Source organism: Physeter macrocephalus, chromosome 16 (genome assembly GCF_002837175.3).
Source record: "Physeter macrocephalus isolate SW-GA chromosome 16, ASM283717v5, whole genome shotgun sequence".
NCBI lineage: Eukaryota > Metazoa > Chordata > Mammalia > Artiodactyla > Physeteridae > Physeter > Physeter macrocephalus.
The window spans coordinates 30,806,540-30,822,383 of record NC_041229.1 but is presented as its reverse complement, the minus strand read 5'-3'; the positions used below and the strand labels follow the sequence as shown (position 1 = coordinate 30,822,383).

Sequence of the window (15,844 nt, the reverse complement as noted above, 5' to 3'; positions counted from 1 at the left end):
AGGGAACAGAGCACAAACTTGGAAGATCAAGAGACAGCCAGATGTTAATTCCATCACCTCCAGAGCTGCCCTGAGCCCACTGCCCTTCCAGTTCACTGGGGGTGGCCTTGGTCCTCTGGGAGGAACAGGATCTGCCATGGACCAGGCCACACCCAGGGCCACCTCTCAAGGGGTCACACTCGGGACTTACTTGATCTTCTCTCTCCCAGCTTCTAAACATGTATTTCCCCAGTGACATCAGATTAAAATTAAGATAAGGACTTGAAATAGGACACTTAGAAATGTTATCTGTGGAGGGGAAGAGGCAGTGATACTCACCTTGACTCTGAGGAAACTGAGAGGGGAAAGGAATTCCATGGCCTTTCCATCATCTACTACTAGACATGCTTCTCTGAAAAGGGCTCCACTCCTTGCTGGGGGAAGTTGGGGGATGGAGAAGAAGTGGGCAGGTTGGATGCAGGCCTGGCATCTCCAAAAGATGGTTTGCAAGTGTGGACAAGATGGCAATGCCAGTCACTCTCCTAAACATTGCTGCACAGGAAAGCTGTCAGGGGTCCTGTGGAATTAATCCTCAGTGAGGATTCAAGGTGGGAAATCCTTGGCTAATATGGGACGGGGTATATGGCGATGGACATCATCATGGGAATGGGATCAGGTCAGATGACCTCCTAGCCAATGGGAAAGCTAAATCTGACAGCATTTGTCCCTGATGGGGCAATACCACTATGAAAGTTGATTATGCTGAGTCCATTCTACAGCTCAGTCTAATGATGACAAGAAATGCTGAGAACTCCTCTGGTTCTATATTCTGGCCAGATGAAGATTATGACTTTGCCATGATCTTGGCCTCTGCCCTTTACAACTGTGTGAAGGAGGATTGTGCTGATCACACAGATTAAATACTGTAGAAGGAAAAGTGTTGAGACATTTCTCCTCTGATTAGTAGACAAAATCTAAGAAGCACCACAGTACCTCCAGTTTCAAAAGATATCATAATATCTGCTTCTCCTGAGTTTATTCTGACAAAGTTCAGAGGAACGGCACTACTCCAGGCCTGCAGGGCCATCTCCACTGCTTTGTCCACTTCTGCAGAAGTCATGGAAGGTGTGTATTTGGATATTCTGTGAAAACAGAAGGAACATGTTTTGCTTTCAGTAAGTGCTCCTAAGTGAAGAAAGCAAGAATTACATCAAGGTTGTATTAAAAATAAAAATATTGAACATATATCTACAATTTAGATTTTTTTCTCCAAAATAATAATTCTTATTTTGCTTTCATATTTGTTAAATTACTGAAACATGTTAAACCATAAGGAAAATGAAGGGGAGAAATGAAAGAGTTGAGATAATCTGGTGCTGAAACAGTTTGGCTTTCATTGTTATTATATATCACTAACTTTAATTTTTTTTTTTTTTTTTTTGCGGTACGCGGGCCTCTCGCTGTTGTGGCCTCTCCCGTCGCGGAGCACACGCTCCGAATGCGCAGGCCCAGCGGCCATGGCTCACGGGCCCAGCCGCTCCGCGGCACGTGGGATCTTCCCGGACCGGAGCACGAACCCGTGTCCCCTGCATCGGCAGGCGGATTCTCAACCACTGCGCCACCAGGGAAGCCCTATATCACTAACTTTAAAGAACAATACCTTGTGTAACTTTACGAGTAGCCCAAAGTCCATTTTCCCTAAAGTGGTTTTAATTGAGAAGGGACCTCTTTCCCCAAAAGGTATTGAAAATTTTCAATTGTAAAAAATAAAAACACAGTTTTGAGGTTTTTCAAATTCTTGTTCAAAGACCATCAGGATTTCCCCAGGGCCATGGGGGAATGCTTTTTCTTAAAATAATATGTATCTTAAAGGGGAAGTGCTAGCTCCTCACAAGGATGCTCACTGGAACTGAAAAAGGCTTGAGTCTTTCATCAAGTCCTGACCTGGCAATGACATCAGAAGGCAGAAAAGTACAGAGCATTTTGGACAAACAGTGAGTGGAGACAGTTGGTGTTTTTCTAGGACATGCCATGCTGGAGGCCAGGAGCTGGGGGCGCTTGGCAGCATGTAAAGGAAGCTGGGGAGAAAGGAACTGCCACCCAGAACCTTGGGCTCAGATGGAATCATGGGTGCAGAGTTAGAAGTGAATTCTGTGAGAGCCAATCTTGAGAGCAGACACCTAGCAAACTTCCTCTTTCTCCAGCTCCTAGTCCAGGCCCTTGCACATAGTAGGCACTTAGCAAACACTTGCTAAGTGGATGGACTAATGAATAAAAGCTAGTGTTTTTTTAGGGCCTACTCAGTAGTTCTCAAAAGTTTAGGACTTGTGATAACTACTTAGGAAACTTGTTAAACACACATGTATGATCCAGAAATCTGCATTTAACAAGTATTCTAGGTTATTCTGATGCAGGTGGTGCATTCTCAGCCAGAAACCAACAGTGGTTATCCTGGGGGCCCAAAAGGAAGGGACCATGTCCCACAGTGAGGATGGGAAATAGCTAAACCTCAGTAATGGAGAGGGAAGGATCAAGGAGATCTCTAACTCCAGGGACTGGGGCCAAGAGGAGGGAGGTAGAGCTTCCGGGGGGAAACCAGAAGGACCCTTGAAGGGACCATTTAGTGTTTTCAGAATATGCCACGCCCACTGCATAATATGAATCTGTGATTTATCATGGCTCTGTGTAGTTGGTATCTCGAAATTCGCTCACATTATAGACAAGCTATCCATCCCCACAGAGCTGCCTGTGTGTTGGGCTGGAGAAGACAGGGATGGAGAAGGGACAACACCAGAAAGGAAGAGCACGTGGACAGAGGTCCTGACCCAGGGTCTGGAGACTGACACAGCAGCAGTGATGACAGCTAATGTTCTGTGAATACACACTACGTGCTGGACCTTGTTCTAGGCACTTTTAAATGTGGTACGCCCTCTAACCCTCACAGCAACCTTCAGAGATAATAGTAACACTCTACGTTTTATGACTAGTCAGGACTTGAGCCCAGTTCTTTACGACTCCAAAGCCTATGCACATAAGCACTATGCTATATTTTGTCTTTTGCAGTCCTTTGGGCTATGTTAAAAGGAGTTATTCTGAGATCCAGTAGCTATATAGACAGAGTACTAAGATAGTCTCTAGTTCCTTTTTGGGTTGGGCGGGGAAGAAGGAGAGTTGTTCGGGAGCAACTGGATGGGCAGTGTGGAGGGTGCTTTTGGGACTGCCCAAAATACTTTCACAAGAATATTATACTTCTTTAAGTCCCATATTAGCTTGATCTATCCCCTTGTCTTTGCTGTGCATAATCACTGACTAAAATTCTATGATACCATTTATTTTAAGAAATGACAGAAAAAACTTCGTGAGTTTATATAAAATATTTCCGTTTTACCCTTAATCATCTCATAGTCTCTTGAGTGTTTAATTCCTTATAAGGTGTTTCTTCCCCAAATGCTTTGATTTTTGTGGAATTCTTATGCTGGAGCAGAGGCTAATAATTGTGTTCAGCACCACCTTAATGGACTCTTAGGCTCATAGCAACTAACAAGTGGCCTAGAGGAATCATCTGATCTCTCTTTGGGTTTGAGCCCCCATTTGATCACAGGGAATCACTGGTGTGCTGCTACAGTTTAACAACCCGTTCTATGACCAAAACTCCTCGTCTGTAGGGTTTGCTGATTTCCATACTGTAAGTACCCTCACTATGGCTAATTTCAACAACCAACTTGCCACAAGTGAACATAAAGTTGGGAGGAGATGAGCAGCAGCACATCATTTCCATCATACAGATAAGAGATGTAAATGACCTCGTGAATATAGATAATAGTAAAATGTAGTATAATAATTAGGAAGCACCATGGACAGTCCAGTGGAGGAGGGTGGACAAACCTGGGAAGGAGGCCTTTACTGGCCCCACAAATGGATGCAGGCTGCGGGGCTGGAATTCTGGCCTGAGAACCCAGAGTACAGTGAGGGTGTAGATTCTGGCTGGGTGAATGAGTCCTCTTGGATCATGCAGAATCCTTGTTCCACCTGGGACAGGAGGAAGCCAGAGGATGGCCAGGTGGGGGCCAGGCTCAACTGTGGAGGTGGAGGGGGGATAAGGTGGGAGATGGGGGAGCCTGGGGCTAGGGGCTGACCGGCTCCCTCTTTGCCTACAAGTCAGACTCAGATGTCACTGGCCAGTCCCTGGGTGACTTGGTAGCTCCCTCCATGTGCTGTCACAGTTCTCTGCTTAGACCTGTAGTTTCACACTTCTCACCTGGAGGTGCGACCGTTTGTACGTGTGTCTCCCCCAAAGGAGAGGAAAGGTGATCTAGTCGCCTTTACATCTCCAAAATTGAATGCCTATGGTAGACATTTAATAAATTGTCAATAAATTATTTTTGGAATTAATAAAAAATTAATTTATTAGTAGGTGAGGTTATTTACTTCTGATTTAGAAGATTGTTTTAAGAAAACTGGTTGGTACCATCAGGTTATTAATCCTAGACTAGTTTATTTTTCTTTAGAGAAAAATATGTTGTCTCTAATTGGTAAAATTGTAATGCCTAAAATGGCCAGCCTTTATGATACTCTTGAGATCATATTTTCTAGTGAATTCTCCACTGTCATTTTCTAAAGATTAGACCTAAAAAGTTCTTATGCTCTCTTATGATTGTGATGAGTCATGATTTTTATACAGATCAGAAGGAAGATATTTTTGAATGAAAAGAAAGAAGGAGAGAAAGGCTCTTTCTCTCTGAATTTGGAAAGACTCGATCTCATTACCTGTATGTCAAAGTATTTTTTTTCCATTTGGGTTCACCTGGGAAGAGGCGATAGTTTGCCACATCAGGAACTCCACAGCGAGGCCTCTTGATCACATCCATGGTGGCCCGGTCTAACTTCCCAGTGACTCGGAGGCCGAAGAAAGCCTGCAGCTCCTTAATGTTTTTAACCATGGAATTGCCTCCTCTTGCAATCATCTCACCAATCTGGTGCCCTCCTTTCTTTGTGTAATATTTGTCAAGGTATGCCTGAAACGGAGAGGCAGGCTGACGTTCACAGCACAACCTCTGGACAACACTTACGCTCAGGTAAGACAGGGACGGTATTCTTGATATGCTAAAGATAGTGTGCAGAGCATATTCCCACTTTTGAAAAAATTAGATATATTTGCGTAGATGAAGCTTAGACAGATATATGCCAAGTTATTAACAACAATTATCTTTGGGTGGTGGGATTTTAGATTTTTTTATTTGCGTGCCTTTTATACTTTTTCTACAATGAATAGTTATTTGAAGAGGAAAAAATAACGGAAGGAGAATAATGTGAACATTTTCCCCATGGACCATTTATTTGTCATTGAGGTCTTTACCAATTTGCAAAACAAAGACTCTCCTATTTTTCTGGTAAGCAGTTATTAGTGTCGTATTTTCATTATACATTATGCAAGATCAGTATGTTCTTAACTCTCTGCGGCCTTATATTGCAGCCTCTCATCTTATACAAAGGCAGCAGGTAAATCTGTTTCCCAGCTGAGACTTTTAATTAATTCAGGTGTGTTCAATACATGGGGTGCAAATTGTTTCCAAGGGGCATGTTTCCTAGGACTGGCTCTTTGTCCCTTGAAGCAAATGAAATTAGCCATAAATTATGAGGCTTTTATTTGCGCTTAAAGGCTTAAAACCCTAATGTACCACTCAAAACACTCTGTATGACTTCTTGGGTGAAGTGAGTGAGACAGGGTCGTGAAAATGCAGGGTCAGAGCCTGCTGTTGGCCCAGGAATTTCACCCACCCAGCTTATTTCAGGAAAACAAAAAGCAGCTAAATCTTTATATCTATATTTTATTAAATATAAAATTTTATATTTATATATTATTATAAGGTACTTATTTGTTGTATATAAATAATATTTATATATTTTTGAAAAATATTTAATGGCATGGAGTAATGAAGTCAATATAATGGCAATATACAGAGAAAGGTAGAAGTGAAATATTTATACATAATTTCATAAATAAACAAAATCATATAATGTAAATATATTCATGTTTATTATATCTGTATATTAATATAATAATGTTAACATCTATATTAACACTTAAAATTAAGACATTAATCAAGACATTGATAATTAACATATATAATTTATAATGAACATAAGTAACATAAATAATGGAAGGAAATAAGTCTGAATATCAATCTTGTTTATCTCTGTTTTTTTTTTGTTTTTTTTTTTTTTTTGGTACGCGGGCCTCTCACTGTTGTGGCCTCTCCCGTTGCGGAGCACAGACTCCGGACGCTCAGGCTCAGAGGCCATGGCTCACGGGCCTAGCCGCTCTGCGGCATGTGGGATCCTCCCAGACAGGGGCACGAACCCGTGTTCCCCGCATCGGCAGGCGGATTCTCAACCACTGCGCCACCAGGGAAGCCCTACCTCTGGGTTTTAAAATTATGGGTGACAATTTATTCTTTATCCTTTCCTATATCCCAAAGTTTTCTGCTATGAACATGAACTGTAATTGTTAAGGAAAAAAAGAAAAGGAGTAAGACTCGCTCACTTGTTTGGACATGGTGCTCTGTTTCCTTACTGTGGGGTCAACCAATCCTTACTCCTTGCCCTGCTTATGAGAGGAGCTCACTTCCCTGGTGGTCGTTCTTTGTAAAAATCTTACTGAGATGAGAACCCAAGAGGAGGAAAAGGGCGATGGAGCCCTGAAACCCAGGGCAGGTGCCCTGAGACAAAGGTGTAATTATTTGCTTTCATTTCCATGTCTGGTTAGGCCATCTTAAATCAACATTTTATGTTCCTGATCTTTTTGGCAGGATGACGTTAATTCTCTGAGCCATTCTGTTTGCTCAAGCTGATGCTGTGATAACACTATGCTCATGGTAAGTCTGAATTAGGCTCTTCAGAGGTGAGCTCTGTGCGGAAGGCCAGGTGCTCCATATTTTCTGAGGCCGTTTTGATTTCAAATATTTTATTCCCTTGTTAGGTTATGTGTTACACTCTAAATTCTAATTTTGGTTTTATGAAATATGGTCATGTAAGAAGATGCTTCTGATATATTAAGTGAAAAGAGGTTTACAACTATTATTATAGTACAAGCCACCTTTGTAAACAGAAGTCTGTGCATATTAATACACATAGATATATAGTCATAAACTAGGACTAGGATGAGGGAGTGGGTGGGGGGTTGCCAAATACTCAATGATCAAGAAAAATATTGTTTAATGCAATATTTTTGGAAAAAATAAAAATTAATGCATAAAATCCATGATGGACAAAATATCAAAATTTTAAATAAAGACAGGGTCCAAGCTTGTGTCACTCCTTCACGTTAGTCCCAGCACTGAGTCATAGAAAGGGTTTTGAAAAATATAGACTAAGGGATTAACAGTGGTTATATTTTAGCGATGGAATTGAGAATAATTCATTTTTAGTTATATATGTTTTATATATTTTTTGCTGTGAACATATATAATTTTTATAGTAAAATATTTTTTCTTCAAAATATGCTTAAGATGCTAGACCTGCAGCTCAAAAGGTTTAAGGCAAGTCATAGTAAATAGGATTAAAATTATCTTTAATGAAGTAAAGATAAAATCAAAAACTATTTCTACTTAAAGAGACCACAAGGATTGGTTACTGCAGTGACACAGGTGAGTTGCTCCCTACTGGGTGCTCCCACGGAATGTGGTTCTTAGACTAGTGAACACCTGCCACCTTGTACCACAGTCCACCAGCATCTCATCACTCTCACCTGTGGGGTCTCAGGCTGGGGCTCGTGATGCCTTCACAAATATGGCCCTGGCCTGACCCAGTTCTAGGTGCAGAGTAGATGTTCAGTTACCATTTGAGCTATTTTTCTTTAGGTAAAATATAGAAAATATGCTTCTTTGAAGAATTATCAAACTCTCTGAGGTACAGAGAGCCCAAATTATTCTGTACACTTTCTTGCCAAAGTTATTGATGAGGTTTTAGCATACTTTTCAGAGTCAAAGTGTTCAGTTAGGCACAAAGATGCCCACTTAGAACTGTGTTTGTGTTCTATTCTAACACTTGTGTGCTGTTGGCTCAACACCTAATTATGGGCCTGGGTCAAAGATTTCAGGACTCACCAGAATTGTCCTACGTGCCTCCCCACCCTCCGTACTCCCCCATTGTTGAAACCACAGGAGTCTAGGGTTGGCAATATGGTGGTCCCCTCTCCGTGTCTCTAACAATGTTTGACAGATAAGAATAGCAGAGGCCTCGAGGGCAGTCCCAGAAGCTAGTGGCCCAGGTCCCCCTCCCAACTCTTCTTTCAGTGCACTTTCCTAGTGTCCTTCCTGAGAGTGAAGAGCTTAAAGCTCAGATTTAAGTGTGCTTCAGGACAAGGTGAAGTTCAAGATACGGTTCTTCAATATTTCTTTCTGTTTTGGCTAAGTCACAGGAATGGAACTGTGGGAACTTTTTGTTGTGTGACAAATCCTAGGTTCTAAAAAGCTTGGGTAATTCCTTTTGGTATCAGGTTTCTCATCTATAAGATGGGGTTGGTGTCTATCCTACCCACACCAGTATGAGGATCCAATGAGATCCTTAGTGTGAAAATACTTTGAAATGTATCAGAAGACTTTAAAATGTATATACCTTTTTACTCATTAATTACACTTCTGGAAATCTATCCTGAAAAAAATAATCCTTTAGATTAGGCTGATGTACAAAGATGTTCATAGAAACATTATTCATATGGAAATATTCCATGTATCCAACAAAGGAAATGGCTAAACAAATTATAACTCACTTATATTCTGAAATATTTGTAACTTTTTAACATGATCTTTATCAACATAATATAAAATCAAAATTTTATTATGTTATAATAATAAGAAAGGTAGGAACCAAATTTTGAGTATAATGACAATTAAAAAAAATCTTTATGCACAGAAAGTAAAATGGTAGTAAAAGTACCTGAATTTAACAGTTTGTATTTGGAAGGTTTTTTGTTTATTTTCTTTAATTATAAGCTCATAATAACGTGATTATAAAAGCTTATATTATTTTAAGGACAATTTAACAGCCTCTATTAAATGTTGTATTGATATTATTATTTTTTTAAAACACAAAAAGTAGAATAAAACTCTGGATTATGAGACTAAGTATTTCATCATTTTCCAAGCTTTTATGATAATTAGCCAATCAGGATTTAAAAGATACAAGTGGGCGTTAAATCAACTAAAAACCTGTTTATCTTTTCAAGCATAAATTATTGTGTTCATGGGTTTAGGAGGAAGCGAATAGTATTTGGAAACGTTTCCTGCCTGGAGTTTCCAGGCACAGTAAACCATTTGTTATCTCTTAGTGAGCAATCTAGAAAGAAGAGAGTAGTGTAGAAGGGGCTTAACCTTACCTGGACCCCCAGGCCCCAGGTGTGTGCTGGCCTGGCCTGACTCTGGGACTCAGCCAGTATCTTCTTGCCACGCTAGCCCGTTGCTCCAATCCAAGCTCCTTCAGCCCCTGGCTGCTGCACTCGCTCTTTCCTCTGCCTGGACTGCTCTGTCTCCAGATCTTCACACGACTGTGAAGTTCAGGTTCACATAGCTCTTTATCTCAAATATCACTTCCTCAGAGAATCCTTCCTGGACTACTCAAGTGAAAATGCCCCCCAGGGTCCCAGTAGCTTGCTATCATCCTAATTTATTTTTTAATATCACTCGGGGACTTATTGATTGACTTGTTTGTCTCCTCCCAGCATCTTCCCACTCCTCCATCATCCCCATGCCAGTGCCGTAAGAACAGGGACTTGACTTGTTTTGTTCACTGATGTTTGTCCAGTGCTTAGAACAGGTCCTGGCACATAGCATACAGTAAACTTTCAATAAATAATTGCTGAATGAATGAACTTAAGCTATTTTTATGAAATAAGTCTATTTTCATGTCATTTCATTTGTTGTATTGTAAGGCTGCATAAGTTGTTAAATATTTCTATAAACTATAAGATGGGACAGTAATTCTTTCTAGGCACTGGGATCCACTTGAGAGGTTTGCCCAGGTCATTCCAGCTTGCTGCAGAGTGATACCTGTTCCTGCCCAGAGCTGATGACTGGGGCCATTGCAGGCAGGAGAAGGTCTGTTTGCCAGGTGTTGACAAGTTTCCTTGATCCTTGGTCGAAGGTCTTTCAGAAAGTATGCCATAAGGGAGACTGAGGAGGGCTGACTTGCTTTGGAGAGGAAGGAGTAAGGGGTCACTAGAGATCCCCAACAGTCCAAGAACACCTAATTATTTCTAAATACTCCTAGAAAGGTTAGCTTTTTCCAAGGCTTGCTGGCCTTATTCCTGCATAGACCACTATGGGGTCAGCTAATTGTTTTCTGCAAAGGTCTGGTAATTAATATTTTTGGTTTCATCATGTGGTTTTTGCCATTGTGGTACAAAAGCAGTAATTGATGATTTGTAAATGAACAGGCATGGCTGGCTTTGGCCCAATGAACATAGTTTGTCTGAACCTGCACAAAACCACGGTCTTCAGCCACCAGATCAGTTCTGGCCTCAGCATGACCCTCCTTCTGGAGGTCCCAAAGCCTCTAGTTTCTGAATCAGGGTGGCATGAGGCTGGGTGATGGAAGATTACATTTGGGGAGAAGGGATTCAAAGCTTGGTGGCACCACCAAAATACAATTTGAAATAGAACCCCAGTATTGTGAGATATGTTATTTGGAATTTAGTTCGTCTGAAAGTGGGCTCAAGTCAAAGGAAGTTCAATTCAACAGGTCTGTGCTCGGCATCCACTGTGCTGTTTATATGCAGGGCTGATATTCAAAATGTTTAACGACTGGTGTGGCAAGGGGACGGACCAATTAGAATGGAAGAGTGGTGTAAACAATCAGTAGGGACACGCCAGTGTGTACAGGTGACAATCAGCTCTGCAATGCTGTACACAGGTGTAGCCTGGCAGGTAGGAAAGCAACCCTGAGGCAGGGCTGGCAACCACAGATGTGCTATCATTTTGACAGACACTTGAAACAGAGGCCCTGGTGCAAAAACATCTCACTTACACACCTTTCATGAATGTTGGAAATTCCTTCATTGAAGGCTTGTTTCTTAAGGTTAAAGTTCACCACTTCCCTTTAAATGTTAAAAACAAAAAAAGAAAACGCTTGGAAGCAAATATACATTGAATCACTTTGAGTCACACTTAGTCTTTGAAGAAATTCTGATATGAATTATTTTATCAGATCCTCTCCAACAGTCAGGAGAGATTTTAAAGGAGGGGAAGGTACAGAAATTGTAAGTAAATAAGGTACTTGGGGAATATGCTTTAGAGAGGAGAGACCCTCACATGAGAAGCGGGTAGCCACCCAGCAAAAACTTGGTTCACTTCAAATTTTGATCACGTTTGCCCTGAGTACAAGAGCCATTTTTCTAAAAAGTGAATACAGGAAATCTTTCTGTTGTGACTGTTAGGAATCTTAGCACTAAGTTTCCGACCCACCTCTACTGTGCAAATCTTACACTTCGATTTTTATTTTTCTGCCCTTATTTTTCCTCCTACGTTGCTCCTCAAGTACTTCTTTTGTCTTTTTTTGTAATGCATGTATTTTGCAAGCCGCCTCAAATTCTGTGTGCAGCAAGATACCTGGATAGATATTCATTCATTTATTTATGCAATCATGCAACACAGGCACTCAGTGTGTACCAGACACCAGCCTTAGCTGTACAGGGGATCATATCCATTAGACTTCAGTGGACTTAGAAGATGATTTCAAAGCCAAAACAGATTTTCCTTATTTTCTCATTATCCCCTTTAGGTTTTCTGGGGCAGGAGGGGGAAGAGGGAATTGTGCAAAGATTCACAAACCTGTGCGAGGTGGTAGCTGTTCCTTGAGGTCCTGGGGGTGGCTGCAAATAGGGAGGGGGCTGCAGTGGAAAACTTCAGAGCCGTGATGAGGAGGACAGCAAGGCCAGATGCAGGGATCACCTTCATCTCCTCCTGGTGGCTTGGTAATTATAGCAGCCCCGGGGGATGGCAGACAGTGCACGTTTGCACTTCGACCTTGAGCTGCTTTTATAGAGTCAAACAGGTCTGGGCCCTCAGAGCAAGGATGATTCATGTCTCAAAAGGTAATTATACAGCTCCTTTCTCCCCTGATGACGAGGTAACACAGTGGTACACAGGAGTCAGGGAACCTTCACTCTTTGCAACTTACCAAGTGGCAAAAGGAGAAAAACAGTCACTTTTAATGCAGTTTGTCAACTACTTACATGAATTGGAGTAAACGTGATTAATTTGAACCCACCTCAACTGAAACATTTGATGAGTCTCGGTTTGGGGCTTTTCCACTCTGCTGGCAGAGAACGTAAATGAGTAGAATATACTTTAACTTGTCCTCTACCTCTGGACTCCCCACACATCTACCCCATTCACCTTCTTCTGTATCCACTTGGACAATTCTCAGAAACAAATGCTGTTTATAATGATGGTTCTGGGACACGTAAGATCCTGAATCATCAAGGAAGCATTACATTATACCATGCTGACTTAGGGTGGAAGGTGCACTGGTAATTGTTAGAAAGCTTTTGAATAAGTTAACATAAGGGATGTTCTTCATTAACCAAAACCGTCAATTCCTCATTCTCTGTGCACTCTGGTTAACTGGAGTCATAGTCTTGTTCCTGGCTCTGATTTGGATGGATCCTGATTTAGAGATAGCATGGAGAAATGATGTTGTATGGTGGAAAAAGTACTTTGGCATCGGACAAACTGAGATTAAATTTTGTTTAAGATACTTCCTAGCTGGGTGACTTTGGGCAAGTTATGTAACCTCTCTGAACATCATTTTTTTTTTAATCTGCAGAAGACTGAAAGTAATACTGTGTGTAAGCCCCTCATGTTACAGAGGTAGCATAGCATGTGACGTGGTGTCTGTGGGTGTCACTTGCATCCAGTAGACCTGGGTTCAAGTCGTAGTTCTGACACTTGTCCATATGACTTTGAGGTTACTTAATCTCTTTTAGCTGTGGTAATTTTGCCTGAAAAATAGGGAAAAAGGTACCCACTTTGAAGAATTGTCATAAAGGAGTAAGTCGGGTCATAACAAAGCCCTCAGCAGAGTGCTCAGTAGATGTCAGCTCTTACAGAATAATGTTCAATTTATCTTTTTACTTTATTACCAGGCACCAGGTAGGCTTTTTTTTTTTAATGAATTAATTGTTCTTAAATTATTTCACTCTGGCGTTTTAAGTTTTTTTTAATTTTTGAAATTTATTTAATTAATTTATTTATTTATGGCTGCATTGGGTCTTCATTGCTATGCGTGGGCTTTCTCTAGTTGCGGCGAGCGGGGGCTACTCTTCGTCGTGGTCCGCAGGCTTCTCATTGCAGTGGCTTCTCGTTGCAGAGCACGGGCTCTAGGTGTGCGGGCTTCAGTAGTTGTGGCGCACAGGCTTAGGTGCTCCGGGGCATGTGGGATCCTCCGTGGCATGTGGGATCTTCTCGGACCGGGGCTCGAACCCATGTCCCCTGCATTGGCAGGCGGATTCTTAACTATTGCACCACTAGGGAAGTCCCACCAGGTAGGCTTTTAATTAATGTTTTTTGAATGGATGAGTGGATGACTCAATTAATGATTCTCAAAGTGTAGTTCCTGGACTAGCAACATTACTATTACCAGGGAACTTGTTGGAAATACAAATTCTCAGGCCCCACCCAGACTAACTGAATCAGAAACTGTGGGAATGGGGCCAGCAGATGCATTTTAACAAGCCTTCCAGGTCATTCTGATGCATGCTAAAGTTGGAAAACCACTGGAGTAGATGAGCAAACAGGATTATGAAGTATGGGATGAAATGAAAATATATACAAAGTGCCAAGAACATCCTGGTCACAGAAACTATTCAGTATTGCCCTTGCCATCTATAGCAGTGTGTCTTAGTGGTGACATACCTGGTATTTAAAGTCATTTGTGAAGTCTATTGCAAATAATTTAATACTATTATTTGTTAAATGATAAAAATATGTAAATGTCTTACTTTTGCACTTAGGCTAGATTCAAAGTTATTACTATAGTGATTTCTCTCTCTCTTGCTCTGTTTGCATGCTGACACATTTTCCTGCATGAAGAGAAAACAGTGGGGTTATGGCCATGTATGGTGTCTAGTGAATAACCCCAGGTACTCAACGAGAGTTTGTCACACATGTGAACATCATCTCTGTTATATGCTGTGAGGCACACAAAACATGATCCTCAGAAGAAGCAAGAAAGAAAACCACAGATCTAGTAGACTAATTCAACTAACTGAATTATAAGTTCCTTGAAGAATGAATGATATAAAAGTCACGTAAGTTTGTTTTATAAATGAATGAATGTACAAACATATACTCATTGTCTCTTTTTGGTCTAAGTAAAGGAAAATACTATGACAACAATCTTTTAAAATTTGCATTTATATGTTCTCCTGTCCTCTGCAGTGCTACTACTACACTTTCACAGCAGCTACCACAATTGAAGAACAAAGAATGAGTCCTTGAAATTTCCCTCTATTTGATCATCTCATTCCCCCTATTTCTCCCCAAACCACTGTTGCAATTCATCAGGATGGCCCCAATGCAGGCAGGCAGTGAAGGAACGATAGCAAGAAATTCTGGGACCTATAGAGAGAAAATACTCTCACCTCCAGAACTCCAAAGAATTTGCTAAGTCCCATTTTTGGAAGTAGACTGAAGTAAATAACTGCTTATAAGGTATGATCTAGGTATTTCTAGAAGATTCCAGTATCCACTCTTCATTTGCGTGAATGCAATCAATCCCAATATTCCCAAGTATGACACTTCGATTGTTAAGCGCAAAAACTGAAGAGGAGTAGCAATTTATGTTCTTATAAGTCATTTACACATTAATATGAGGAGGTATTACCTCAAGGCCAGTGCTAGGCAACACCCTTGACCCTTCCAAAGTGACAAACTCAAGCTGGTAATTTCTCACTAGATGTTTTTTTTTTTTTTTTTTGTCCTGACTTTCTCTCTTCACAGGGGAGCAAAATTTTCCTTTCTTTCTATCATTCTTGTGTCAAATCTAAACTAAATCCAAATCATTCTAACCTAAAAAGATCATATCAAAGCAGTTCAATGACTAAAAGGGAATGGAATGAGAGCCCGTATCATAGAGAAATGTGGAAAGCATAGTATCTGTAGAAAAATCAGATTATAAAAATAATATACATGAAACAGGAGGTTGGTAGCCTCTGGGCAGTGTTGATGTTTTGGGGTCCTGCAGACTTTGTAGAACTTTACACAGAACTAAAGTTTCCATGTACCACTAATGTAAGAGGATAAGCATTTTAAATTACAGAATCAAGTTTACTGCAAAGAACTGCTTTTTTCTAGACCCTAGCTGAATTTGATTCCATAGGGGTTTTAGTAAATCCTCAACATTGAAGTTGCTGAGATGGTGCCTGCTGTGCATGTTATGGATTGATGAATAATTGTTGAATAAATTACTGATTGCCCAGTTGACTTATTAAAGGGCTCTGTATTTAGACAGACCTAGAATTAAATATTGACTTGGTCACTTTCTAGATATATTACTAGTCAGTGTTATTATGTTTCAAGCTATGAAAACCAATTTTGGATAGTTTAAGAGAAAACATGTTTTTTTAAAGGATATCAGGTAGCTTAGAGAACTGCCAGGAAGCCTGGAGCATCAGGCTGGAAGAACCAGCAGGACTAAGGGCAGAAGAAACCAGAGCCAAGGAGTGATCAGTTGTTGGGACCCTTGCCTCTTACTACTGGACAATGTTCCAGATGGACAGTCAAGGCTACTGTTGCTCTTGTTTCTATGTCTTTTTCTCACTCCCTCAGCATTCAGAGTCTTTAATGAGAAATTCTATCGGTTGGGCCTG

General features: G+C 40.8%; 1 protein-coding gene and 1 long non-coding RNA gene across 3 annotated transcripts in view; one reads left to right on the top strand and one right to left on the bottom strand.

Moving 5' to 3' along the window:
• The window catches only part of MMP20 (matrix metallopeptidase 20), a 51,438-nt gene extending 39,508 nt beyond the window's left edge, over positions 1–11,930 (bottom strand). Inside the window, exons 1-3 of the mRNA XM_007115662.4 lie at positions 11,805–11,930; positions 4,747–4,994; positions 973–1,121 (exon numbers count right to left, since the gene is read on the bottom strand). Of these exons, the coding sequence (XP_007115724.2) occupies positions 973–1,121; positions 4,747–4,994; positions 11,805–11,930 (523 nt within the window). The remainder of the gene's footprint in view (positions 1–972; positions 1,122–4,746; positions 4,995–11,804) is intronic.
• LOC102995937 (uncharacterized) overlaps positions 1–15,462 on the top strand; it is a 186,048-nt gene extending 170,586 nt beyond the window's left edge. Inside the window, exons 6-13 of one of the 2 annotated variants that reach the window (XR_008619538.1) lie at positions 947–1,719; positions 1,852–1,973; positions 2,720–2,852; positions 4,989–5,054; positions 5,252–5,369; positions 6,789–6,854; positions 14,067–14,284; positions 14,415–15,462. This is a non-coding gene — a long non-coding RNA (uncharacterized lncRNA). The remainder of the gene's footprint in view (positions 1–946; positions 1,720–1,851; positions 1,974–2,719; positions 2,853–4,988; positions 5,055–5,251; positions 5,370–6,788; positions 6,855–14,066; positions 14,285–14,414) is intronic. The other variant, XR_008619539.1, reaches the window with a different exon arrangement.
• Positions 15,463–15,844: the final 382 nt, after the last annotated feature.